We start from the raw sequence: 21,710 nt of genomic DNA, 5'->3' as shown, positions 1-21,710 counted from the left end.
CCTATCGGCTGAGCTGCACATGCTTGTTATGCAACAGACATACTTAACCACTCCTATTTGTGACACGGAGGCTACAAATCAACACGCATGGCATGGACACAGCTGAGGAAGAGCCTGGAGGATGGGAGGATGGGTGAGGAGGAGGAGGAGGAGAGAGAGAGGAGGAAAGGAAGATAGAAGGAGAGATACAAGGAGCAGAATGAGCTCAGTGTGCCACTAACCCGGCTTAATTTAGCTCTGTTTGCACTCAAAGCACTGTAAGGCATGTCTGCTACAAGCCTCATGAATTTGTACGTTTGCATTACTTTTAAATGGTTCCTATGTTAATCGAGAGCCGACAGGACCCAAGTTAGAACATTTTGGCAGTACATAAACAGCTCAAGTTGTTACCAAAGCGGAGCGTATGCAACCGGATGATGGCAAACATGTGACCACGGAGAAATCAGAGGACAAGCGGTTGAGTTACATATTGAAATGGACCCAAGAGCCAAGTCTACATTAAAGCTGTTAAACATTAAAGAAATAGTTCAACATTTTTTGGAAATGTTTAGCTTTTTGCAGAGAGGTGCATCAGAATTTGGATACTACTATTTGGGGTCAGTCTTATCTGATTAAATGTAATATATTTGTAATTCCCTTTTTAAACTCACATATGATGACATAAATAGTTTACTGTATTAAAAGACCCTTTCTGCTATTTAGTATTGCATCTCTAAAAAGTTGAAGGATACGATCATTTTATCATTCAACAGTGGGGGTTGACATATCCTGACTTTGAAGCCTTAGAACTCTTGAGTCCCACATTTCACACAATGCAACTGGATAGCACCTTTCATCAGCCCCTCCCTGCTTGGTAAAGGCCTTCATCTTTCAAGCTCTGCACCAACTGTTTCCTGGCTTAATGTTAAAAATGTGACATCTCAACAGTGTTTACAATATGTTGGACGGATTCCTCTGTTAATGACTTGCGACTGTTCATGTCATCTGACAACCGAGTCGGTCATATGAGGGTTTTAAAATATTGTGCATTGGCAAAATTACATTAGATTTAATTACATTTAATAACAGATTTGATCTGATGTGAGGGGTCTAGGATTGCTTGTCTTTCAGGCACTTCCGTATTACATTATGTAACATCATTTTTGTTCTGGGTAGTAAGGGTTATTTCTGAATTGCTTATGTCTAAAAAGTATAGAAGATCTGTGGCTTTTATTCCCTTCAAACTTTGCCTTTGTAACCTGGATTTTGAAACAGGCAAATTTGCACATTTTCACTCACAAGTCAGAAAAAACAACACATGAATCAAAATTAACACATATTTCTACAGTCTACAAAAAAAAAAGCAGAAGTAGAGCTCATCTTGACGGGTGAAGAAGCTGGAATCAGTGAGGTGACACTTCCTCTGATGTGTGACTTCCACACTTTCATCAACAAGTTCCACTGCCTGAGCCTCGACGTCAAAAGCTTGTTATTAGACTCTGTAAGGCCGATATCTCTGATTAAGTTCTTGAGGTATTTTTGGTTGGGGTAGTATGGGCTTCTGGATGGACTTAAGACCCCTGTATTTATACGACCAGGCTATTTATAATCACTGGAAAGCTCTGGAACAGCTACTCAGAACTAAATGTGTCTGCACTGTTCCGGAAAACGGGTCAATTTCGAAATATCACTGTACAGGTCACGAAAAGTACAGTTTGAAGGGAGTGACAGCCACTTTCTATATAAATAAACATTTACTACCCAGAAACAACAGACAAGTACAATTAAGTTATGTAAAATGAAAGCGTTAAATGTGAATTTAAATATATCAGAGCTTTTAAAAAAATCACATGGATGTTGGCATTAACGGTATTTACAAGTCAGACACCGGTTGTTATGGTAACTCACATACATTTGAGCTAATGACATCATCAGCTGTAAAATTTGAGTGTCCTTTCAACAACATTACAAAAATAAAAATCACTGAAAACATATCTATTGTCTGTGTTGCCCTAACATTAGACACTAGTAGCCTAACCTATCACAGCAACACTATCTCGGTCAGTAACCAATCAACAACAGCACAGGTATTGCTTGTATATTTTATTTTATTTTATGTACAGTACATGTAAAAAAGAAAACAAAAAAAGTAGCCAATAACATTGACCGACGTGGGCAACAGTAGATAGCCATGTTGCTCATTACACGGGAAAAAATCCTGACGACCGTTTTCTCCCTCTCAGGCGTACGTACGTTTTTTTAGACCCTCCCGTTCCTCGTGTAAGGCTGCCTGGGAAAAAAAAAAAAAAAAGAACACTAGCCGGGCTTGACGGCAAAAAAAACAGTCAAAACCGCAGATTATCAAAATGAGGAGGAGTGCGTCACCTGCTCCCGTTCTAAAAAACAGCACATTTCTCTCATTGACCATCGACGGGAGCCGTTTTGTTGTTGTTTCAGCCTTGATTGAGAACAAAACCGTTCCCCCGGACGAGCAGGAAAAAGGAGACTGGGGCTGGTTGGCTGAGCGTGACAGTGTGTGCAATTTTCTGTACGTTTTCTTCTTCTTCTTTTTTTTAAATACAGACCTGGCTGCGTTTGACAGCAGTGGTCTTTGCCTCCCCCACCCATCCCCCTTATTCCAACAGTGCTGCTTTTAAACACAAAGGTCACTAAAGGTCAGCGTCGCAGTCTGCTTTTTTTGCCCAATGCCTCAATAACTGCAGGCTCCCGACTAGTAGCGAGCTTTTTTTCTTCACACTTTACACTCAGCAGTTGAATTCACAGTATTCTTACAGCATGTTATTTTTTTTTCTCCTCCCAAAGTCACTCATAAAGCTTTAACTGATAATGCATAGGGGGCTTTGACACATTTGTTGACCCATGTTTCTCCAGTGGAAGTGGAATTTTTTTTGTAGTGTGTGTGTGTGTGTTTGTATGTGTGTGGTAGATGAGAGCTGAGAGAGAGAAACACACCCAAGTCAAATGCGAGAATACAGTGTACACAACCATCCGCAACAGGTGTCTGATGTCCCCCGAAAAAAATCGTACAATAAAAGAAAAGAAAAAAAAGGGTTTTTTTGTTTGTGTTTTTTTAAACTCCAAGGCCATGGATAGTCAACCACAAAGACTTCTGGATTCCCCTGCTGCCTATCAGGGCTGTATCTCGCAAATAGTGTTTCAGACAGTGAGCTTACAGCAGGCCACCAAGGTACAGATAAAGTGCTTTTTTTTTCTTAATGTGACGCTTTAAATAATTAAAAGTGATGTAAAAATGGTTCTCAGGAAGAAAAAAACCAATAACAATAATGAGTCGGAGGGGAAGTTTGCTTGACGTGACACCTCTACACACACACAAAAAAAAAAAAAAATGAAATGGAAGAGAGAGACACATAACACATTATTCTGGAGACGACAGAGTTCAGTATAAATACAGTACATCCACAAATCCAACTAATGTCGCAGAAGAAGGCTACGAGGATGGAACACTGTGATCGCTAGAAGAGCTGGAACAGTCACTACTGTCTCTGGATGGAGCCGTTCACATTTTCAGAAGTTAAGAGGATTCAGGCTAAGACTTCTTTTTTTCTTCTTGTTTTTTTTTTTTTAAACCCGGGGTAAAATGTCTAGTGTCCGTGCGAAAAAGAGGAGGGGGGGGGCGGGGAGTAAGGGGGTGGTGGGGGTTTCTTTGAGGAAGCCACCGGCGTCCTCCGGCTGGACGAGTCGGACATCGCAGTGAACACATCGGGCGGCAAGGACCGTGATAGTGACAGCAGCAGACTGGGAGGTTTTGCACGACTGTAGTAGGAAGGTGGACTCAAACCGTGACAGATAATAAATACATTCGGGTTTCCTGTAGTGTCATTATTTCGGCTCTATTATTGAAATATGATTAAATCTAAAAAAAAAAAAAAAGGAAAACAAAATAAAACAAAACAAAAAAAGGAGAGGAATTGTTCAGTTCATAGTAGACCATGAGATGCCTGGCCTTGTTTTTTTTGCTCCCTTATCCAGTCTCAACAACACTCCACCTTGGCGGCCATTTTCCACCAGCCTTGTGAAAAAAAAAAAGAAAAAAAAAAACGGCATATAAATAGTAGCCATGGCAACCACACGTACTCCCCTCCTGGGTCTTGATGACAGAGTCTGAGAATTCAGGAAAAAACCTCGGAGACCTCTCTTTAGTCCTCAGCCTCTACACAAGAGAAAGAAAGAAAAAGAAAAACAGAAAGAGAGAGAGAGAGAGAGAGAGCACAAAGTAAAGACGATGAGCAAACAAAGGCAGGTTACATTTCCGGTGCAGGGAATTTCTAACTTAGCGTTTCGAGGCTCAGCACGGGCAGTGATGTGGCCTCTTGATATGTCATGTTAGTCATCTGAAGATTATGGGAGCGCTGTGAAGTGAACGTCAGCTACTTTTCCAGCCTGCTGAAACCTCCATGTAGCTGACGGAGCAAGAAAAAACGCTTCTCTTTATGAGCTCTGGAAAAAAAAAGCACCAAATATAGGCTTGTCTTAACCCCTTACCATGTATATTCTCAACTACAGCCAACCTCTTCTTGGCTCCTGAGCCCATAACAGAGTAAACAGAGGCGTTGGAAGCTTCCTGTCTGTCCCTCATATCGGTCAAAGACAATATTTAACCTTTGAGTGTGTGTGTTAAGGGCCTGCTGCTTGGCTACACAGGACCAATGCATTTCAGAAACCAGGGGAACAAGCTTGGCGTGGCCTACAAATCTACCACAGCATTACAAAGAGCTTTTAAGTTCATAACTGACAACCTATTTTTACTGTATGTACTTGAGTTAGGACTGAAAACGTATGAATGGCTTTCTTTATGCTACAGCGGCACTGTCTGTTTGTTGGTTCTCACGTTCTGAAATTAGCTGTGTTAACAAGCTATTCCTGTCCACAGTCAGCAGTACAGCCTGTGCCTTCATTAAAGCTGGTATTAATGTTTGTTTTGCTGCTTTGAAATCACAGCAGCTGCTTTAAGGCATAAATGTGGCGGGGTGTCCTCGGCCAGCACGCCAGATCTGAAAGCATTTGTCAAAAGGAGTGCGGGCGATACAGACGTACTTTCAGTACTTTTAGAATTCTTCTAGTTTAACACGAACATCATCTAATGAGATATTAATGAAGGGTAGGACTGGTCGATATGACCTGAAACCCATGTCACAATTAATTCTCGCATTAAGTCACTCGTGATAAATGAAGTGACACCTTTTTAAATACACGTGTACAGAGAACTTTCTGTCCTTGCAGTCTAACTCGTCAGGCCTCTAAAAAAATCATTCAGATTAAAAAGATTTATGGTTGAACTGCTCACAGCTCATGTTCACATTAAAGCCTCAACTTGAGATGTGGGGTCACTAATAGACTTTGCTTTATTCTAAAGGGGCCCCAAGCCAAAAGAGGGTGGGATTTTTCCGTTTTTAGGGTATGGAGCTGCATTAGTAAATGCTTGTATTACACAAGCATTTGCAGGACTGCTGTATATTTTTCTTGGCCATAAACTGCACATCATATTGTATTACCTGGTTGTTTTTCATGTGATGGAACAAACTGATAGTGTTTCCTCTTGTAGCTGCAGCTACTTTACAACTATATTTACATTTAGCTTTGTTTCTACACTGTCTGCAGTGACCAGCTCTTGTTTGATTAGTTGCTTGTATGCAGGGGCAGATATCATTTGTTGTAATTGCACTTTCAGGTGCAGTGAAAGGGTCGGCTAGTCTGTCTGAGGTAATCAATGAATCGACTGTACCAACATGACTTATATTGGGCGAGTGAGAAAATAATAATGTTTGCTTATGTGAATTTTCAATGTACTGCCCACCCTATTAAAGATCTAAGCACAGGGACACATTCATGTAACTATAACAGTAGATGTGATACAACCACATTCAAAGAATGTGTTCATAATTTTACCAAGTATGTCTTAAAACAACAGTCAGGAACCCAAATAAACATTGAAACCTGTTTTTCTTGTTGTAATCATTCCTCCTGTTCATACTGACCATTAGGAGATCTCTTCATAATGCACTTACATTGTAAGTGATGAGGGACAAAATACACAATCCTCCTTCTGTGGAAGTGTATTTAAAACTTTGTCAGCTCTCCAGATGTCAAATCAAGTAGATATGTTTCAACATTACAATCTTTTTAGTGCCAAAATCCCTCTTTTTGTTAGTATACTTCCACCACAGCTCAACATGGAAACACAAAGAGGGAATTTTACCATTTTTGCACAAAATGACTGTAAACACGCTGTGGAATTTGGCCCCCATCACTAACACTGAAAACACATTTGAAAGGGATCGTCTAACAGTAAGTATGAACAAAAGAATGATTACACCAAGGAAGAAAGCTTTTTCACTGTTCATATGGACACCTGACTGCTGTTTCAAGACACACTTGAAAAACTGTGAACCTTTCCTTTAAAAGTCTGACTGTTGTAAACTAACCTACGTGTCGCTGTGGGATAGTAGCGATGTAATCTCTGGGCTCATGTGACCCACGGCCTTGGCTGCCTCCAGTATGGCTCTCCGGTACATCCCTTTCTTTTTGCGGTTGAAGCGGGACCTGAAGAGCTCTCTGAAGGGTGACAGTTTGGCAACCGAGAGTTGGGAGGTGGTCGGCGAACCGAACCACGCCACCTTTGCCTGGGGCCACTGGGCCTCGCAATTAGCCGACTCCTGTTTGCGGGTACCGCTGATGTTGAGGACGCGTGCGGGCCACCAGGGGAAGCCGTGGATTTTCCCCCAAACGATGTCGCCCACCGCCACGGCGTGACCCTCTTCTGTTACACATTTTGCCATGCTGCGGGTGTGAAGTCGCACCGTAAGCGGCGGCACTGTCTTGCAGTCCTCCCGTGAGGGTACGGAAGATGAGGTTACGGAAAGGTCTTCGCCGGGCGCCAAATCGCACAGCTCCGGTGAGGTGCCATCCGAGCTGAAGGACTTGGACTCATCTAGGCTGTCACTACTGCAAACCGACAGGCTAGAAGAATCCGCTTTGCGCTTACGGAAATTGATGAGAAGGGTGAGGTCGCTGTGGCCGCGGTCCGCCTCCTCCCCCGAACTCCCTGACCACAACTCTAGAGAGTTCTTGCCTTCCCCTGAGTCTTCAGAGTGGGGGAGACAGGGGCCAGGAACCCTAGGGCTTCGTCTCCTGGCGCCTCCTACAAGTTCTGCCTCATACTCGACCACGCTCTCATCGCCCTCCTGCTGAGGGGGTCTCAAGCGGATCTTTGGAGAAGGCAAGTCCTGACCCACGGTCGTGAAAGGCCTGGTCAGTTTGAGTTTGGGAATGGACACTGTGAGGCCAGACCTTGTGGCATCTAGAATGTGCCGTTGCTCCTTGGTGGGATCGGAAGGCATCTTGCCGTTTTCTCCCAATCCGTTCTGCACCAGCTGTTTGGGGCAGAACGGCTTGACGGAACCGTGGACTCGTGCGGGGATCTTCATGACTTCCCCCTTGCCCTGTGGAGTGCTATAGGAGATCTTTATGACGGGACTGTGGGGGATAACGTCACCTCCGGGGAACTTCTCCCCTTCGGGCTCCCCCCTTTTGTCCTTCCTGAGGCGCTTGCTGTCAAGGCTGGTTCCATTTTCCCGTCTCTTAGTGTCCTTAGTTGCGACTACATCCTCTTTTCGTGACAGCTTAGTGGGGGTATCCTTATCATCTCCGTCATCGTCGCTCTGTAGTGAGTTCTCTTTTCTAGAGGCCTTGGTGTTGCTAATGCCATCTTTGCTGTCCTCATCACTGTTCAGTGTGTTCTTGCACTTTTCACATAGTACCTGCCGTGGCCGCAGACGGATAGTACTCATGGTCATGCGGCCAGGCTCTCGTGTCCGCCTTTTCTTTCTCTTGATTGGTCGTGGAGGGGGCTGAGGTACCCATTGGCTGTAGCTGTGGCGCACCCATAAGGGCTGGGGGAACGGGGCTCCTTCAAAATAAGGAGGGTAAGGAGTCTGTCCAGCGGGCACTGGTGTGGGTATGGGGCAGGGAAGAGGTGCAGTAGGTATGCTGCTTTCAGGGAGAGTGTTTTCATCCTTTGGTCTGTCTGAAGCCTGGCTGGGAGATTTGGAAACTGGCTCCTCACTCAGAACTTCTGGGATTTCACAAGCGGATTTAGATATAGGGCAGTCCTCGGGTTTCGCTGTAAACTCCGGTAGACAGAATAGCCCAGTCCTACGATGAAGAAGACGAAAAAAGAAACAAGAAATTAATAACAGTGCAGTTACTGAGCATTGTCAGAGCTTGAGTGACATCAATGTGAACTGACAAGTCTCACAAACATTCTTGTCACACATGACAGGCATTTCTTGAATTTTTTTAGTTAAGCAATTTCCTTCACAAGAGGTTTAGTGTAATACTTGTATTTCACCATATCAGATAACTTCAGGGCCTGTGGGACAGCGCAAATCGAATACGTCGCTGTTTGAATTAGGCCAAAAGAGAAAAAAAAGCACCCTGAGCAGGCCAAAGCCTTTCCTTAAGTGGCCTAGCATAAGCTGTAAGTAGATAGAGCTAGTTTACCATTTTTATTTTGTGGACAAACTGACAGTACGCTCCCTTGTCACCTGTATGCTGAAAATTCTTTACATGTGGGGGTGGGGGACCGCTGTGCAAGCAGGCAGGCGGTTATATGTCATGCTGCCTTGGGCCACAAAAAGCGAGCAATAGTATCACTAGTTCTCTTTGAGTGATTGTATGTCTTCTTTTTCATACTACGGGGCCTACAGACCTGCCCAAAGAAGGCCCAACTGCCAAGGAGTCTGTAAAGGTGGCTGGCAGGCAACAGTAACATGGCTGTGCTGCTTTAGTCAGTAGACAGCAGACAAAGAGACTACAGGATGCCCAGGACACCCCCTCCCTAACATCTGACTGAACAAAAACAATCCCATGAATCACTCGGGATTCAGAGATGTAGGGAAGGAGCCAGGAGATTTCAGTTTGTTTTTGCATCCGTGTCTACTTGGGGCTTATGTGTGGCAAGATTATTAATTAGTGCACATTTGGGGAGCCCGTCTTCCTCCCCAGGAGAAGAAGCTGGCAAGCACCTCTGAAAAAAAAAGTCTCTCGGTGAGGCTTGTTCCTCTCACCTTTTTATACGCGTCCCTAGAGGAGTTGAATATTAGCCTTCGCTGTGATTGACACGGTACAAACAGTGCAGCCTGTGACAGGGAACAGGCAGTACTAGTTAAGCACAGTACAAGGACGCAGCATATGACCAGGCATGATTCAACCGACTGTTGCCATTTCACACTGTGTACAGTGTAACTAGATGCACAGATCAGCCTGAATGATAGGCCTAGGCGATGACATTAAAAAACACTGTGGGAAACAATGACAGGAAATGCATTTCCATGAGCTGAAAAGGAAGAAGAAGTCAAATTTTTGTCAGTGACAAGGCCTGAAATATAGGCCTATTTTAAGTTATTCAAGGCCTGCCTTTTCCCGTTTGGATGGGTTATTTTCAGGACAGCTTGAACTCTCACATGAAAAACCATCCACGCATACTAAGGGGCAAAGCTGGTCAGGTTCTGATTCTGCTAGTCTATAAATAGTCTAAAGCCAGTGGCTTTTAAGGTGCACAGCACCAAGAGCAACACAAGGCTTCCACATGTGACACACACACACACACACACACACACACACCAAGAGAAGCAGATAACACATGACTGTTGATACATGTTTGATTATGCCTATATGCTCTTATGATTTGAACAGAATTGCATTTTCTTTTTAACTGACAAGAAATGAGCTTTATAGTCAAATACAAACTATGATGGTCACTGGATTTGTTTAAATACAAAGCAATACTGTTGTGATTTGTCAAATCCCACATGTATCTTTATTGTCATTTCCCATTGTTTCAATAGATGAAAAGTGACTGGATATTAAAGGCTTTTTGTCAGTACAGCTAAGGTATTTCAGTTTGTTTGAAATGTAACATCACTCCACAGACATGGTACACAATGCATCATAATCTATATGAATAAAAACATCCAAACACAACTGATATACATAATGCTGTTCAGCCAGGGCCTACCATTTTACTGAATACGTTTGAGCTGCTCTGTTTTATTAGGCTAACAATAAGCTATAGATGAACCCATTGACATTACCTATTGTTCATAAGAAGTCATCATCAATCTCTGTTAGACGGGTCAACTATCTTGACATACATTATTTCACCATGCTAATAAAATGTATTTGACCATGTTATCATCACCTAAAATTAAATCAGTGCCATTAGCCAACAGGCTAGCTACCCCTGTCAGCTACAATAACCTATATGTCTTTTGTATGGAGGCCCAGTTAGCTCATTGCTAACTTTGCTAGCACTGAACGGTTAGCATCAAAGGTAAATTAGCCGTTAGCTGAGTCTAGCAAATGAATTTCAGACATAAATGTAGACATGGGAACGTCGAAATAACACTCACTTTTTGTCGCAATCAAGTAATATCCCCGTGTAACTCCTTTCTCGATAGGTCAGCGTCACCACCAGTGTATCGTTAACTATTTGATCGATAGTGACAGGTACCCGAGAGCCGGCCAGCAGCTCGTCGGCCACAGCCTCCATGTTTCCCGGGGTGAGGTGTCCGGCTCGGCGGTGCTCGATCCCGGCCAAGGGAGCCACGGTCGCGTCGGCCAAAGATCCGTCTCCCCTTCGCAATTGGAGCAGGAGGCTACAGCAGGGCATAAAATGACGCCATCACCCCTACCAAGTCAATTACAACAGTACTGCCACCGCTGACATCACGCTCTCTGTGCTAGAGGAGCAGGAGCTCGTAAGACAAGGCCTACCCTTCCTCTGTCTCACTTTGACTTGTTTGATGCCATTATTACCGACTTTTATCTCAGGAATGCCTCTGTTTTCTCCTCAGCGAGAGTTTAATGGCGGTTTGTACTGAACTGACACAACCCACCAATACTGGAAATGAGTTTAAATGCGAATGTATTTTCTCATATGTTTGTAAGCAGTACACGCATACATTTTATTGGTATGAAATAAATATGATATTTATCCGAGTATTCAACATAAAATACACAGCCACAGTCTCAGTTCTAAGTATTTATACATTAATAAAAGCCTTTGAGAGTCTTATATTTGACACTACTTGAAATGTTCCCTTCTGCAAATCTATCCACTATTAATTTACCCTGTATTATTTATATTAGGCTATAAATGTGGGTCAATCCTAATCTGGAAATAAACAATAAGTCAATTGAGTTGAACCTCATTATATTATCATTATCTAATTTATGCCCTTGCTTTGTTTAGTTTACAGTGTGTGGTTGTAATTCATTTATTATAATTGACCCAGGGGTGTATTATGCCAGTCTGGTGAGTCACTGTTACAGAAAACAAATGAATAGCTTAATTTCATGCAGATAATAAGCAACAGTGACATATTTGTTTTGTATTCATGTTAAGGTATTAATTGTACTAAATGTTAGGTACTAAATGTTGATAGATTAGATACATATGAATAGATAGATATAGATAAGATTAATGTTTATTTGATGAAGTGTGTCTTACAGAAACTCAAAGAGAAAGAAAGAAGGAACCATACCATGTCAAATTACCAGTACCTTGCCCAGTAACAGAGTTGAGATCTTTATTTTGAAGGTATGAGCATAACAATGGCCATTCATAAGGTCTTTACAATGAGTGTGAATTCAGTATTGCAAAACTCAAATAGCAGAACGTGACTGATCCTTATCACTTGTCAAGGAAACTCGGCCAGGTGTCTCCACCGAAGATAGTAAAGCAATTTTCTCCACCTCTTCCTCGTCTTTTCTCAAGAAGTCGAGCCTGCAGCTTTCTCATCTGTCAGTCCGAAAAGGAGCACACACACACACACACACACACACACACACACACACACACACACACACACACACACACACACACACACACACACACACAACACATATTAATATAATTATGAATAATACACATGCAGTTGTAGTTGTAACCCCTGGTATACTGTTCTTGTGTTGTGTGTTTGTGTTGGCTTTTGTTGTTTTCTTAAAATATATGAATGAAAAGAAAACCTTAAACAAAACAACAACCACCCCAAAAAATTCAGCTCAGTATCCCTTTACTGCAGTATAGATGGGTTGTGTGAATAATACAGTAAGCCAGACCTCCTCCACATCTTGATCTGCTGCTGCAATCTGCTCGGTGGCCGTGCCCCTGGGATTTCTGTGTCTCTCCTGCATCTTTTCAACATGGGCACGGATTTGCCGCTCCAGCCTGCGGGCTGATCTGGTGGCCCACACAGGTCAAAGGTCAAAACTTCATACAGAAGGACTGAATTTAATTGGGGTGCCTCGGTATGGGCAGTGGTATCATAGCCTTTTTAAGTGGTAGTTAAAAATGTATGCTTGTGACTGTTTTGTCCTCATTCAATATTTATTCTATTAATGAAAGTAGAGGGGGCTTAGGTGCATTATCTAATCTGTAAATCAGTTTTTTTCAAAGGAACAATGTGGTTCAAGAAGAACAAAGAAACTGCTGATAGCCTACAGTGGGTGTACTCTCTCTCTGGCCACTAGGTGCCTCTAGTGTACTATCAGCATCTGCATGGAAAGCAATAACATACCATGAAAAATGTGATTTGGTGGATACTTTTATGCCTTGCAGTCAGGCCAAAGACCTGTTGTCCCTGTACCCATATGGGTCAGGATGTACTGGATGAATCACTGTGTAACTTGTACACACTGCAGATACAGTATGTGCGGCATGAATCACATAATAAGATGAATACAAGTACGGGCCATTGTGCCTTATTGATTTCCCTTATGATATATGTGCCCTTCACAAAGAGAAAGTGGACATTAACACAGGCAACCACGTTTTAGAAAGGGATTTATGAAGTTTGAGACAATATATCAAGAAGCTATCAGCGATATTTTTTACATTCAGTGTCAAAGCAACCAGTCGTACTGACATAGCAAACTAAAAAAAGCCAATGCGGCAGGTTGGATACTCATTTTTAATACTGACCCAGGTTTGAGGTTGTTATGGATGTGTACTAAAGCTTTTGTGTGCGGTCACATAGAGTTTCATTTACCTGGCCTCATCACACTCGATGATGGACATGCCGGGCGTTTGCCTTTGAGGACCATCACTGCTGTCCCCCACGCCTTTCTCTAAATCTGTTTCTGCTTCCTGTAACAGAGAAAGGAGTTGTTCATTCTATTGTAAAATGTTATTTCTTTCCAGAATACAGAAAATGCAGCAAAACCGTCTAATTTGGTTGTTTTTACTGTATTTGTCAGTGAATATTTATACTTGTGTTGTGGTATAAATGCTAAAATAATAGGCTCATCTCAAAGGTACATATAAAAATGCAGCTGATGATCAATTGACTCAAAACCATGTATCTGCATTATTTAAAGTGTGTTAGATGTGTACTGTACATCAGCTTTGATCACTAATGGAGAGCACTGCATCACAGGCACTTGCATCTGTTGCTGCCTTCAACAGCACTATCCTTGGCTTGATCATAAAAGATGACAGACAATGGCTTTGTATTGCTACTACCTGAAAACCCATCACTAGCATTTAAATAAAAAATGCTTTTCATCTTGTGGCATTTCATGTTTATTGTCACAGACCTTTATCCAACATGACAGATATGGTACTCTGCTGCCCCCCTGTGGCAGGAATGGTGGACAAGAGGAAATTTAGGCGATTCATTCAACACATACCTCTCGTTTTCTTTGCCTTTCTTGCTTCTTCTGGTTGTTCTCCAACATTTTCTTGTCCTGTGTGCTCCTGGCTTGTGTGCGCCACTTACGAAGAGCCTCTTGGCTTCTATGGGAAAGGCAGATAACAATGTACTGTACTAGATCTATGTCAAGGAAAGAGGTCCTTGTACTATTGTTCCTAACTGGTTGCAATGGGGTCTGTAAATGTCCTTACATACTGGACATAATATTAATCCCCACAATCAGTTACACAATGTAGGCTACCTCTGCTTTCTGAATTAATGACCTCTGATAGCTATTGCATTACCTGACCTGAATATTCTTCCATTGCACTTCAAGAAAAGCAGGACAGTCAGTACAGTACATACAATACTCTACTGAACTGAAGGTCTTCCAACAGAAACTTACTTTTTTCTCTGTTCGAGAATGTCTTGTTTCTCTTTCAGCTCCTTCATTGCAGCCTGTGTTCTTTCTTCGGGTCTCTTATACTGCTGAGTGTCAAACAATCGGAGCTCTGGGATTATGCCGGCCCTGGTAGTCGCCTTTTTTCTGACAAATAAATTGAAAGAAAATGCTTTATTTTTATTGCTCTCCTGAGCACTGAGTCCCAGTGGTGACAGTCTGGGAGATTTTTATCACTTGGTTTCCTCTGCTGAGAAATATCATTAAAAAAGTGTTTTGCTATCCTTTTCCAAAGCACCACACCGAATACTTTGCTCTCCGCTGCATCTTCAGACCTCAGCACTAAAGTTATCAACTGAAACCAAACCAATTCATCTCAATTATCCTACTATAGATAGTCATTAACACTTTCACGGATATATATCTGAACAGGTAAAAAATATTTATGCTCAACAGATGTTTGCAGATATATAATAGCAAACAGATAACTGGTCATTTTGACTTGGTAAAAACATTCTCATAGTTGTTACTGACCTATTTTTTCTTTCTTTTGCACATCTAACCAGTATTCCTTTCACTAAAATGGCTTTGAATTACTCACCTTTTAGTAATAGGATGAAGGCATGACTTTGTGTTTCCATCACCCTGAGCAACTGAGCCCAGTTCTGCTTTTTCCAGGAGGATCATCTTGTGTTTGAGTTCCATGAACCACTGCAGTTCGTCTTCATCCACTGACTCATCCTGCTCCTCCATGCTTGTCCCCATCAGCCCTGATAGCTGGAGTTTCTCCATCACTGGCAACTCTACCAATGAAACAACCGCGGCAGCTACAAAGATGGTGTGGGGACATCGAATACTGTCATCAATCACCAATTGAAGTATATGATGATTGGTGATGATAAGTGGTACAATAGCAAGAGTTTCTGCTAGAATATAGAGTCATTTTTTCAAGTGCAAGCAAATTCACACAACCAATAATCATAGTTAAATCATTCCCTTCTCAACATCTATTTGGCTTGTGAAGCAGAATATGTGGACAGCAGGTTTTGAATAAATTAAGAAAATAAGTGGCTGAATGTAACGTATACTCTACCCACATGTAGGATAATTAGAATTAAAAAAGGTTAAATATGCCATGTTATCCTAGCTGATAAAGGCTGATGACAATGCAATATACAAGTGAATCATGTATATTAAAATTTACTCTGAGCCACCTAAATAGAAGGATTTCCCCCCGGAGACTGGAGCCCTGTCTTTGTTAATAACCTTGTAGGCAGAGAGATAAATGGTTTGATTGAGGGGTTCAGCTCTGCTCATTGTGCATCAGCAGCCTCTCCTGTGGAGGGCTGTCTTGGGCTTCTCATAGTGATTACCTACAGACAGTACTCTGTGACAGAGAGATCCTGTTTAGAGCCCACAGGTTATCGATCATTTTCATCTGGCTAAAAATATTACAGAGCTGCAACTGGGGGGGGGGAGTCAGCCGAGCGGCACGCGCCGTCTCCAAGGGAACAGAAGTCACACCAGTGAAGTGGTAACAGGGCAAGGAGCTATTTTTGTCACCAGCCGTCCTATCTTTGTCAAAAAGAGCAGATGGCGACGATGCACGTGCATACTGATCACCTTGCCGCTGCATCTCTCAAAGTTAAGGTGCCTTTGATTCACCTGGGGGGGTCTTCCTCACGCTAACTGGTCGCTCAGCCATAACACTCCTCAGGTACTTGAGGATGCACTGGAGACCCTGGCGCACAATATCCTGTGGAGGGAAGCTGATGGGGCAGTTCCGCAGGTTCAGGCCTTTAAGGCTAATCACATATCCTAGGGAAAAGTGTAACAGTGATTACAGGTAACCTTTTTAGCATTTAGCTGGCACTCGTATCCAGATTCATTTACAATGAGTGCATCGGTAGAGAAAGCTTATATAGGCCACTTTTCTTCATTCCCGATGTTAATGCACATGCAAGCCACAGTGCATTAGTAATAGTTTTAGCGACACCAGCGAAACATTTGAAACTGTTTTGTGTGCGCTTTCTATTAATACATATTTGTTGTTCACTGAATGTAACCTGGGTCAAAATATGCTGCCAGTGTGGCTTATTGAAAATGATGAAACAACAGGAAAGCTCGTTATTTCAGAGAGCAAAGAGACATTGCTCGCTGGCAGAGGTGAAGTGAGTCAACTCACCCAGCTCTGGTGGAAGCTCTGAGATGGGATTCCCTTCCAGTAGTAGAGTTTTCAGAGATCTAATTAAACAAAATCACAGATGATTAGATGATTGCAGAGGCTATGTGTTGATCAAGACACACACGCGAGGTCATAAATTTAACAGGAGGAAATAAATCAAGACCAGAAATGCCCATAGTTACTTTAAATCTCGTTTATCACTGTTTGTTTTGCATTTGTAGGAATCATATTCTATTTACTATCACATGCTACTAAACAGAAGAACTCTTAATATCAATAGAAATGGAAAAAGTCTTATAAAAATGGTTCTGAAATCTGAAAAATAGACATGCTGCAATACTACCATGGTGGCCTAGAATCAATCAGTATACACTTACAATAATTAGCTTACCTGTGTGAGCCAATTTCAGCAGGGAGTGATGCAATTTGGTTATTTCTGAGATCTAGCCACAGCAGGCTGGGCAAGCTGGAGAACATTGAATCTGGGAGACTGCATATCTGATTGCCTTCAAGATACAAATGCTGAAGACAAAACAACGAGACAAGTTAGAATTGATAACTAAAGCAGAATAATCAATTATACTGAGATATAAACTGTTCTGGTGGATGCAATAACAGATGTATTGCTTGAAAAACCACCGCAGCATATGTACTGTGGTTGGGTGGTCAGAGGTTACAGCTGCACATTGAAATCCCAGCTGACCTTCAGTGCGCTATTTGTCAGAATACTTTGTGCAACATGCTTCAGCTTAGTTCTGCTCAGACACAGAGTCTCCGGTGGATAATATTCAGTGAGCTCTTCTGGCTCAGCATCCTTGGGCGAGGAGTGGGGGGCCTGTGAAGTCCTCCCAAAGACACAACTCAGCTGCAGGTTAGGACCCTCCTCCTTCTCCTCCTGTTCTGGGGAAGACATGGTGGAAGTGATGCTGAGATATTCACTTTTCACAAACCAGGACCACTTTCACTGTTCAGAGTTCTCAGGTTTTGTAATGGTGTTGTTCTCCTAGTGTCTGAAAAAGAAGTTCACGTTAGTATCAAATTAAAAGGGCAGATTTGTCATTATTTTACACGAGTAGGGGAGAATTGGTTTGGTTGTCACCCGGGTTGGTTGTCACATTCATTAGATCTCTGTCCCTAGTAGACCCTGTTAAAAAGTGTCGGCACTGAAAGTTTCACAATTGGGGTGAGATGTTACTTCAGAGGTAATTTCCAGGATAAACTACTTGACATTGAGATTACAGGACGTTTGTGTTTTTCGTGTAAGATATAAATATCCAGCTCTTTACAATAAAGCAATCATTACCATTAAAAAGTATGAAGAGAGAGCTATAATTTAGATATAAACATGTGGTTGTTGGCTTTTGCTGGTAGCAAAAAATCCCAGTTAGGGATGCTTGTCACATTCTCTTCAACGTTGGCTGTCACATGTTGTCATATACATATCTAGTGTGATATATCTAGTCCTTTTTTTTCTTTTTAGATAACAAAATGAGCAGGATTTTTGGCAGGAAGACAAATAAAGTAAGGATAAAAAAATGCACTTACAGGAATGATTTTTCCTGTTTATGTTCTCTTGATGCAGGAAATGTGTTAGGTTGTTGTATTTCAATAAAACTTTAAATTAATTTCTAAGATTGCCTCCATTTTTTATTTCCCACCCATTAAAATAACACAGGGACAACCAACCCCATAGTGTACCACCATCCACTACCATCCTCACAAGTGCACAAGACATATTGAAGATTGCAAAGGAAAGTAAAAAGTGTGACTACCAACCTTGTTCTCCCCTATTTAACTCGCCTTCAAGCTACACTGGTTCTACATATTCAATGCTGTAACAGTTCAGCGACTGTTCAGTCACTGAATGAACTCACCTGTAAACTGAGTAAACATCCTGCGTCACTTAGTGTCTTCAAATAAAACTGAAAGAAGTTAGGAAAATACCATGCTAACTTAGTAGCCAATGCTGCGCGAGTTTGTCATCGTAACCATGGCAACAAGGTTAACGCAGACTACGGCAAGTCTCCACGTGCAAACAAGGCGAACTGCATTAATTAACCACATTTCTGTTTCTCTCTCTGTGTGTGTGTGTGTGTGTGTATGTGTGTGCGCGCGTGCGTGCGTGCGCGCTTGTGTAAAATCTATTTATTTTCTGTGATTGGCAGGTCAAAAGTGATGCAGTTGTTATCAGCATCAGATACGTCACACTTTATTATATGTGCAATAGTGTAACAGAGCAGCAACAGGAGCAAATGAAGCATAGAGTGTGCATATTGGAGAGAAAGTGTTAAATCCCCTTTTCCCCCTCAGTGATCCCGGCACCACCCATCCATCCTTCTAATGAGATTGTGGAGTAATTCGCAGAGGTTGATTTGGGTTTGGCAGGCAGAGGAGCAGCAGTTGTTTTTGGGTTGTTAGAAGAGATGCTGATTTATCCTGGCTTCACCTATAGAGGCTGCTGCTTATTGTGTTCATATGCATGACAGTCTGTGATACACAGCGACGTCGACCACAGGCACTGGCCAGCAACTGTCACACTACTCTCACATGTATCAAGGTAGACAGAAGTGTGAGTGGTGGCTTCCGGTTGTAACTTTCAATACAAATGTCTTATTAGTTAAAACATGAAAAAAGCAGAATTTAATTATTTTTTCAATTTTTTAAAATTATTTTCTATTTTGGAAGACGGGTATATTTAACTGATCTTGGCCTACATGTATAACTCACTATGTTTTTTTTATCCAGATTTCATTTCATTACTCATAGTATATATCAGATATTCTACCATACTAATATCCAATATACCTGCAACAATTAGTTGATCCATCGATTAGTGATCAACTATTAAATTAATTGCCAAATATTTTGATAATCGTTTAATGATTTGAAGTTGAAGTTTTTAAAGTGCTAATTATCTGATTCCAGCTTCTCTGAACAGAATTGGGTTGTGGACTGTTGTGCGCTGTATTACACTGCAGATCAGCTGTTTCTTTTGCGTAATACAGCATGTGGCATGTGTAGGATTTCTGATTGATTGAATTTCTGAAGTTTAGAAAATGTGGAGCCAATAGAAAGGACTTTCCGATTGCAAGGTAAAGCAGTGAAACTATTATAAATATAGCAAACACTTAAACTGATATTGCTTTTTGAGGTGAGCCTTTATTTAGATAGGTAAAATATGTTTTCCTGCTGGCCCCATCCACAGTACTACATTGCTTAGCTCCCGTGCTGGTACTAAGTAAGCCAATATGTTTAAAAAATATATTTTTTAAATGATATAAACAGCATTTTATGTATACTTGATCATTTATCTTATTTCAAGTTTAATATATGCATGTTTTTTGTGTTCTGTGATTTTTTAAATTAATAACTTATTATAATTATTAAATTCCCAGTGAAGTTTACTGTTGTGCAAGTGACGTCAGTGCACTGATGTCATTTAACACAACTAAGTTTATTCTTAAACTGTTAAATATCATGGCCTCTATTTTGTCACACATTTTTGATAACCACATTCGAGGGACCATTGCGTAAAAAAAAGTGTGTTTATGTATGTATTCTGTACATATAACGTTATCTGCAGGTTATACATTAACTATATTGATAAGTACCTCACACAACCCTACTTTAAAAATGCGAATTACTTTTATACAGCTTTTATTTTCTAGGCTCAACGGCGTGACTTCCGGGTTTGCTGTGACTGTATCAGACTCGACGCAGTCTTCACTCTCAGCCCCAGAAACACAAGTCTCTAGGTTTGGCTGGTAGGCTACGGAAGACAACTGCACACTGCCAGTACCGAGTGATTATCTCACCAGTCCAGCTGTAACTAACCGAACAGTCTTGTGTTTAAACATATTTGTACAGTACCTGCTTACACTCACCCTCCCCTGCTCCAGCAAAAAAGACTTTTGAACCGCGGTTGCTGACAAATTTTCGGGGGAGAATATTTAACGGATAAAAAGCGAAATAACGGGAGCTGTGTTTTTTTGGGTGAAATGTTCGGTTATCATTGCCGCTTATTGAGGAGGGCTGTCCTGCACTGAGCTGTAGTTTCTCTTTTTTAAGAGGCAAGGAATGCAATCTGAGCATCAATGTTTCACTGGGGCAAGTGGAAGAAGAGGATGGGAGCCAATAGTTCTTCAAAGAGACCAGTTTTTGACGAAAAGGAAGATGGTAAGTACTGAAAAAAGAGTTTAGGTGTCTCAATATTTGATATATTGTGTTTTTTTTTTTTACGGCGTTGTGCTTAAATTGTCTTAAATTAGCACTAGCTTGTCACATCACTACAGACTTTACTGAAACCGAAGCTAAGTTGTCAAAGTTTGAGCTAATGTCGAGCACTGTTGCTGCTGAGGCTAGTTAATACTAAAATGACGTTGCTTTCGTTTAATAAAGTTTGTATGTGTTTTAGGCGTTGTTGAAACTTATTTATTAATATACAAGTATACTGTTGACTAGGTTTATTAGCCAGAGGCGATAATAAAGAGAAGCACACTAACACGCAGTAACGCCCACACTTCACTCACAGCAATACAAATGAGCCTATAATATAGCAGATAAAAAACGAATATTTTCATTAATACGTGGCAGAAAGTGTAGCATTAACTCTCGGTTACAGTAATGGGAAATATATCTACTTCCATTACTGTGAACACATACTGTAAAGGCGGAAGGAACCCTGTGAAATAAGGACTATTCGAAGAGAGAGAGAGTTAATTGCGTAATTAAGACAAGATTAGTGTCACGGATGGAAGTAATGTTAATTCATGATAGCTTGTCAGTATATGGGGGGGGGGGGGGGGGGGGGGTAAGCCTCTTGGAAGTGCACCAAATAAGCCCAAGCACTGAATCACTGTGTGATCAGAGCTACTGAAAGCCAATGTTGCTACACACACACACACAGAGAGAGAGAGAGAGCTACCATCAATATGTGCTGGCTAAGTTACAGTCCAAACTTGTGTAAATGAGGTCATATCACTGCAGGGATATGGTCATATGGCCCCTGTGTGTGTCTCTGTGTACGTGTGTGTTTAGTACACACTCCTCCACACATGGATAACCCAGTTAAGCTCACAGCTCTTTTTGTCAATAGCCTATGAGAAAAGTGTCCAGCTCTAATTCAGATTACCATCAGGGTTAATGATTATTGAACTGAGCAGGAGATGCTGCACAAACTTAATCAGTATGTTCTCACCCTTGCAGCAGTTGACCAAAGATGAGTACTGCATTGATGTTTTAAGCTTTAAATAGATATCAAAAGAGTATTCAGGTTCAAAGCACCATCCGATTGGAATAATGTACCTCTCAACATTAGATCCATGTTATCATTTTGATTGTTTAAGCAGGCACTCATTTCTTCCGTTCATATGAATTTTGCTTATTATCAATGAAGCTAACGTTCTTTACTGCT

The 21,710-nt window shown here is 41.5% G+C and overlaps 3 protein-coding genes across 5 annotated transcripts in view; 1 reads left to right on the top strand and 2 right to left on the bottom strand.

The window, feature by feature from the left end:
- Window positions 1-2,073: 2,073 nt before the first annotated feature.
- pwwp2b (PWWP domain containing 2B) lies at window positions 2,074-10,714 on the bottom strand. 2 transcript variants are annotated; one of them, XM_062430363.1, is made up of 3 exons: window positions 10,431-10,714; window positions 6,444-8,172; window positions 2,074-4,171 (listed from the first exon to the last, which is right to left on the bottom strand). In XM_062430363.1, exons 1-2 carry the CDS (start codon window positions 10,688-10,690, stop codon window positions 6,444-6,446), a joined length of 1,989 nt encoding a protein of 662 aa, XP_062286347.1. In that variant the 5' UTR covers window positions 10,691-10,714; the 3' UTR covers window positions 2,074-4,171. The 2 variants fall into 2 exon arrangements, with proteins under 2 accessions (XP_062286347.1, XP_062286346.1); XM_062430362.1 differs by having other exon boundaries at window positions 6,448-8,172.
- Window positions 10,715-11,713: 999 nt separating this feature from the next.
- On the bottom strand, window positions 11,714-17,210 carry LOC133992269 (leucine-rich repeat-containing protein 27-like). The gene is made up of 10 exons (XM_062430988.1): window positions 17,001-17,210; window positions 16,689-16,819; window positions 16,298-16,356; window positions 15,778-15,930; window positions 14,714-14,915; window positions 14,119-14,259; window positions 13,711-13,816; window positions 13,071-13,168; window positions 12,142-12,262; window positions 11,714-11,821 (listed from the first exon to the last, which is right to left on the bottom strand). The coding sequence occupies exons 1-10, from the start codon at window positions 17,208-17,210 to the stop codon at window positions 11,714-11,716; spliced, it is 1,329 nt and encodes a 442-aa protein (XP_062286972.1).
- Window positions 17,211-20,232: 3,022 nt separating this feature from the next.
- Window positions 20,233-21,710, top strand: part of LOC133991981 (serine/threonine-protein kinase 32C-like) — a 74,935-nt gene continuing 73,457 nt past the window's right edge. For both annotated transcript variants that reach the window (XM_062430612.1, XM_062430611.1), the window contains exon 1: window positions 20,233-20,473. In XM_062430612.1, the coding sequence (XP_062286596.1) occupies window positions 20,392-20,473 (82 nt within the window). In that variant the 5' untranslated portion in view covers window positions 20,233-20,391. The remainder of the gene's footprint in view (window positions 20,474-21,710) is intronic.

Source organism: Scomber scombrus, chromosome 12, assembly GCF_963691925.1.
Source record: "Scomber scombrus chromosome 12, fScoSco1.1, whole genome shotgun sequence".
NCBI classification, from domain to species: Eukaryota; Metazoa; Chordata; class Actinopteri; order Scombriformes; family Scombridae; genus Scomber; species Scomber scombrus.
This window is presented reverse-complemented; position numbering and strand designations above follow the sequence as displayed.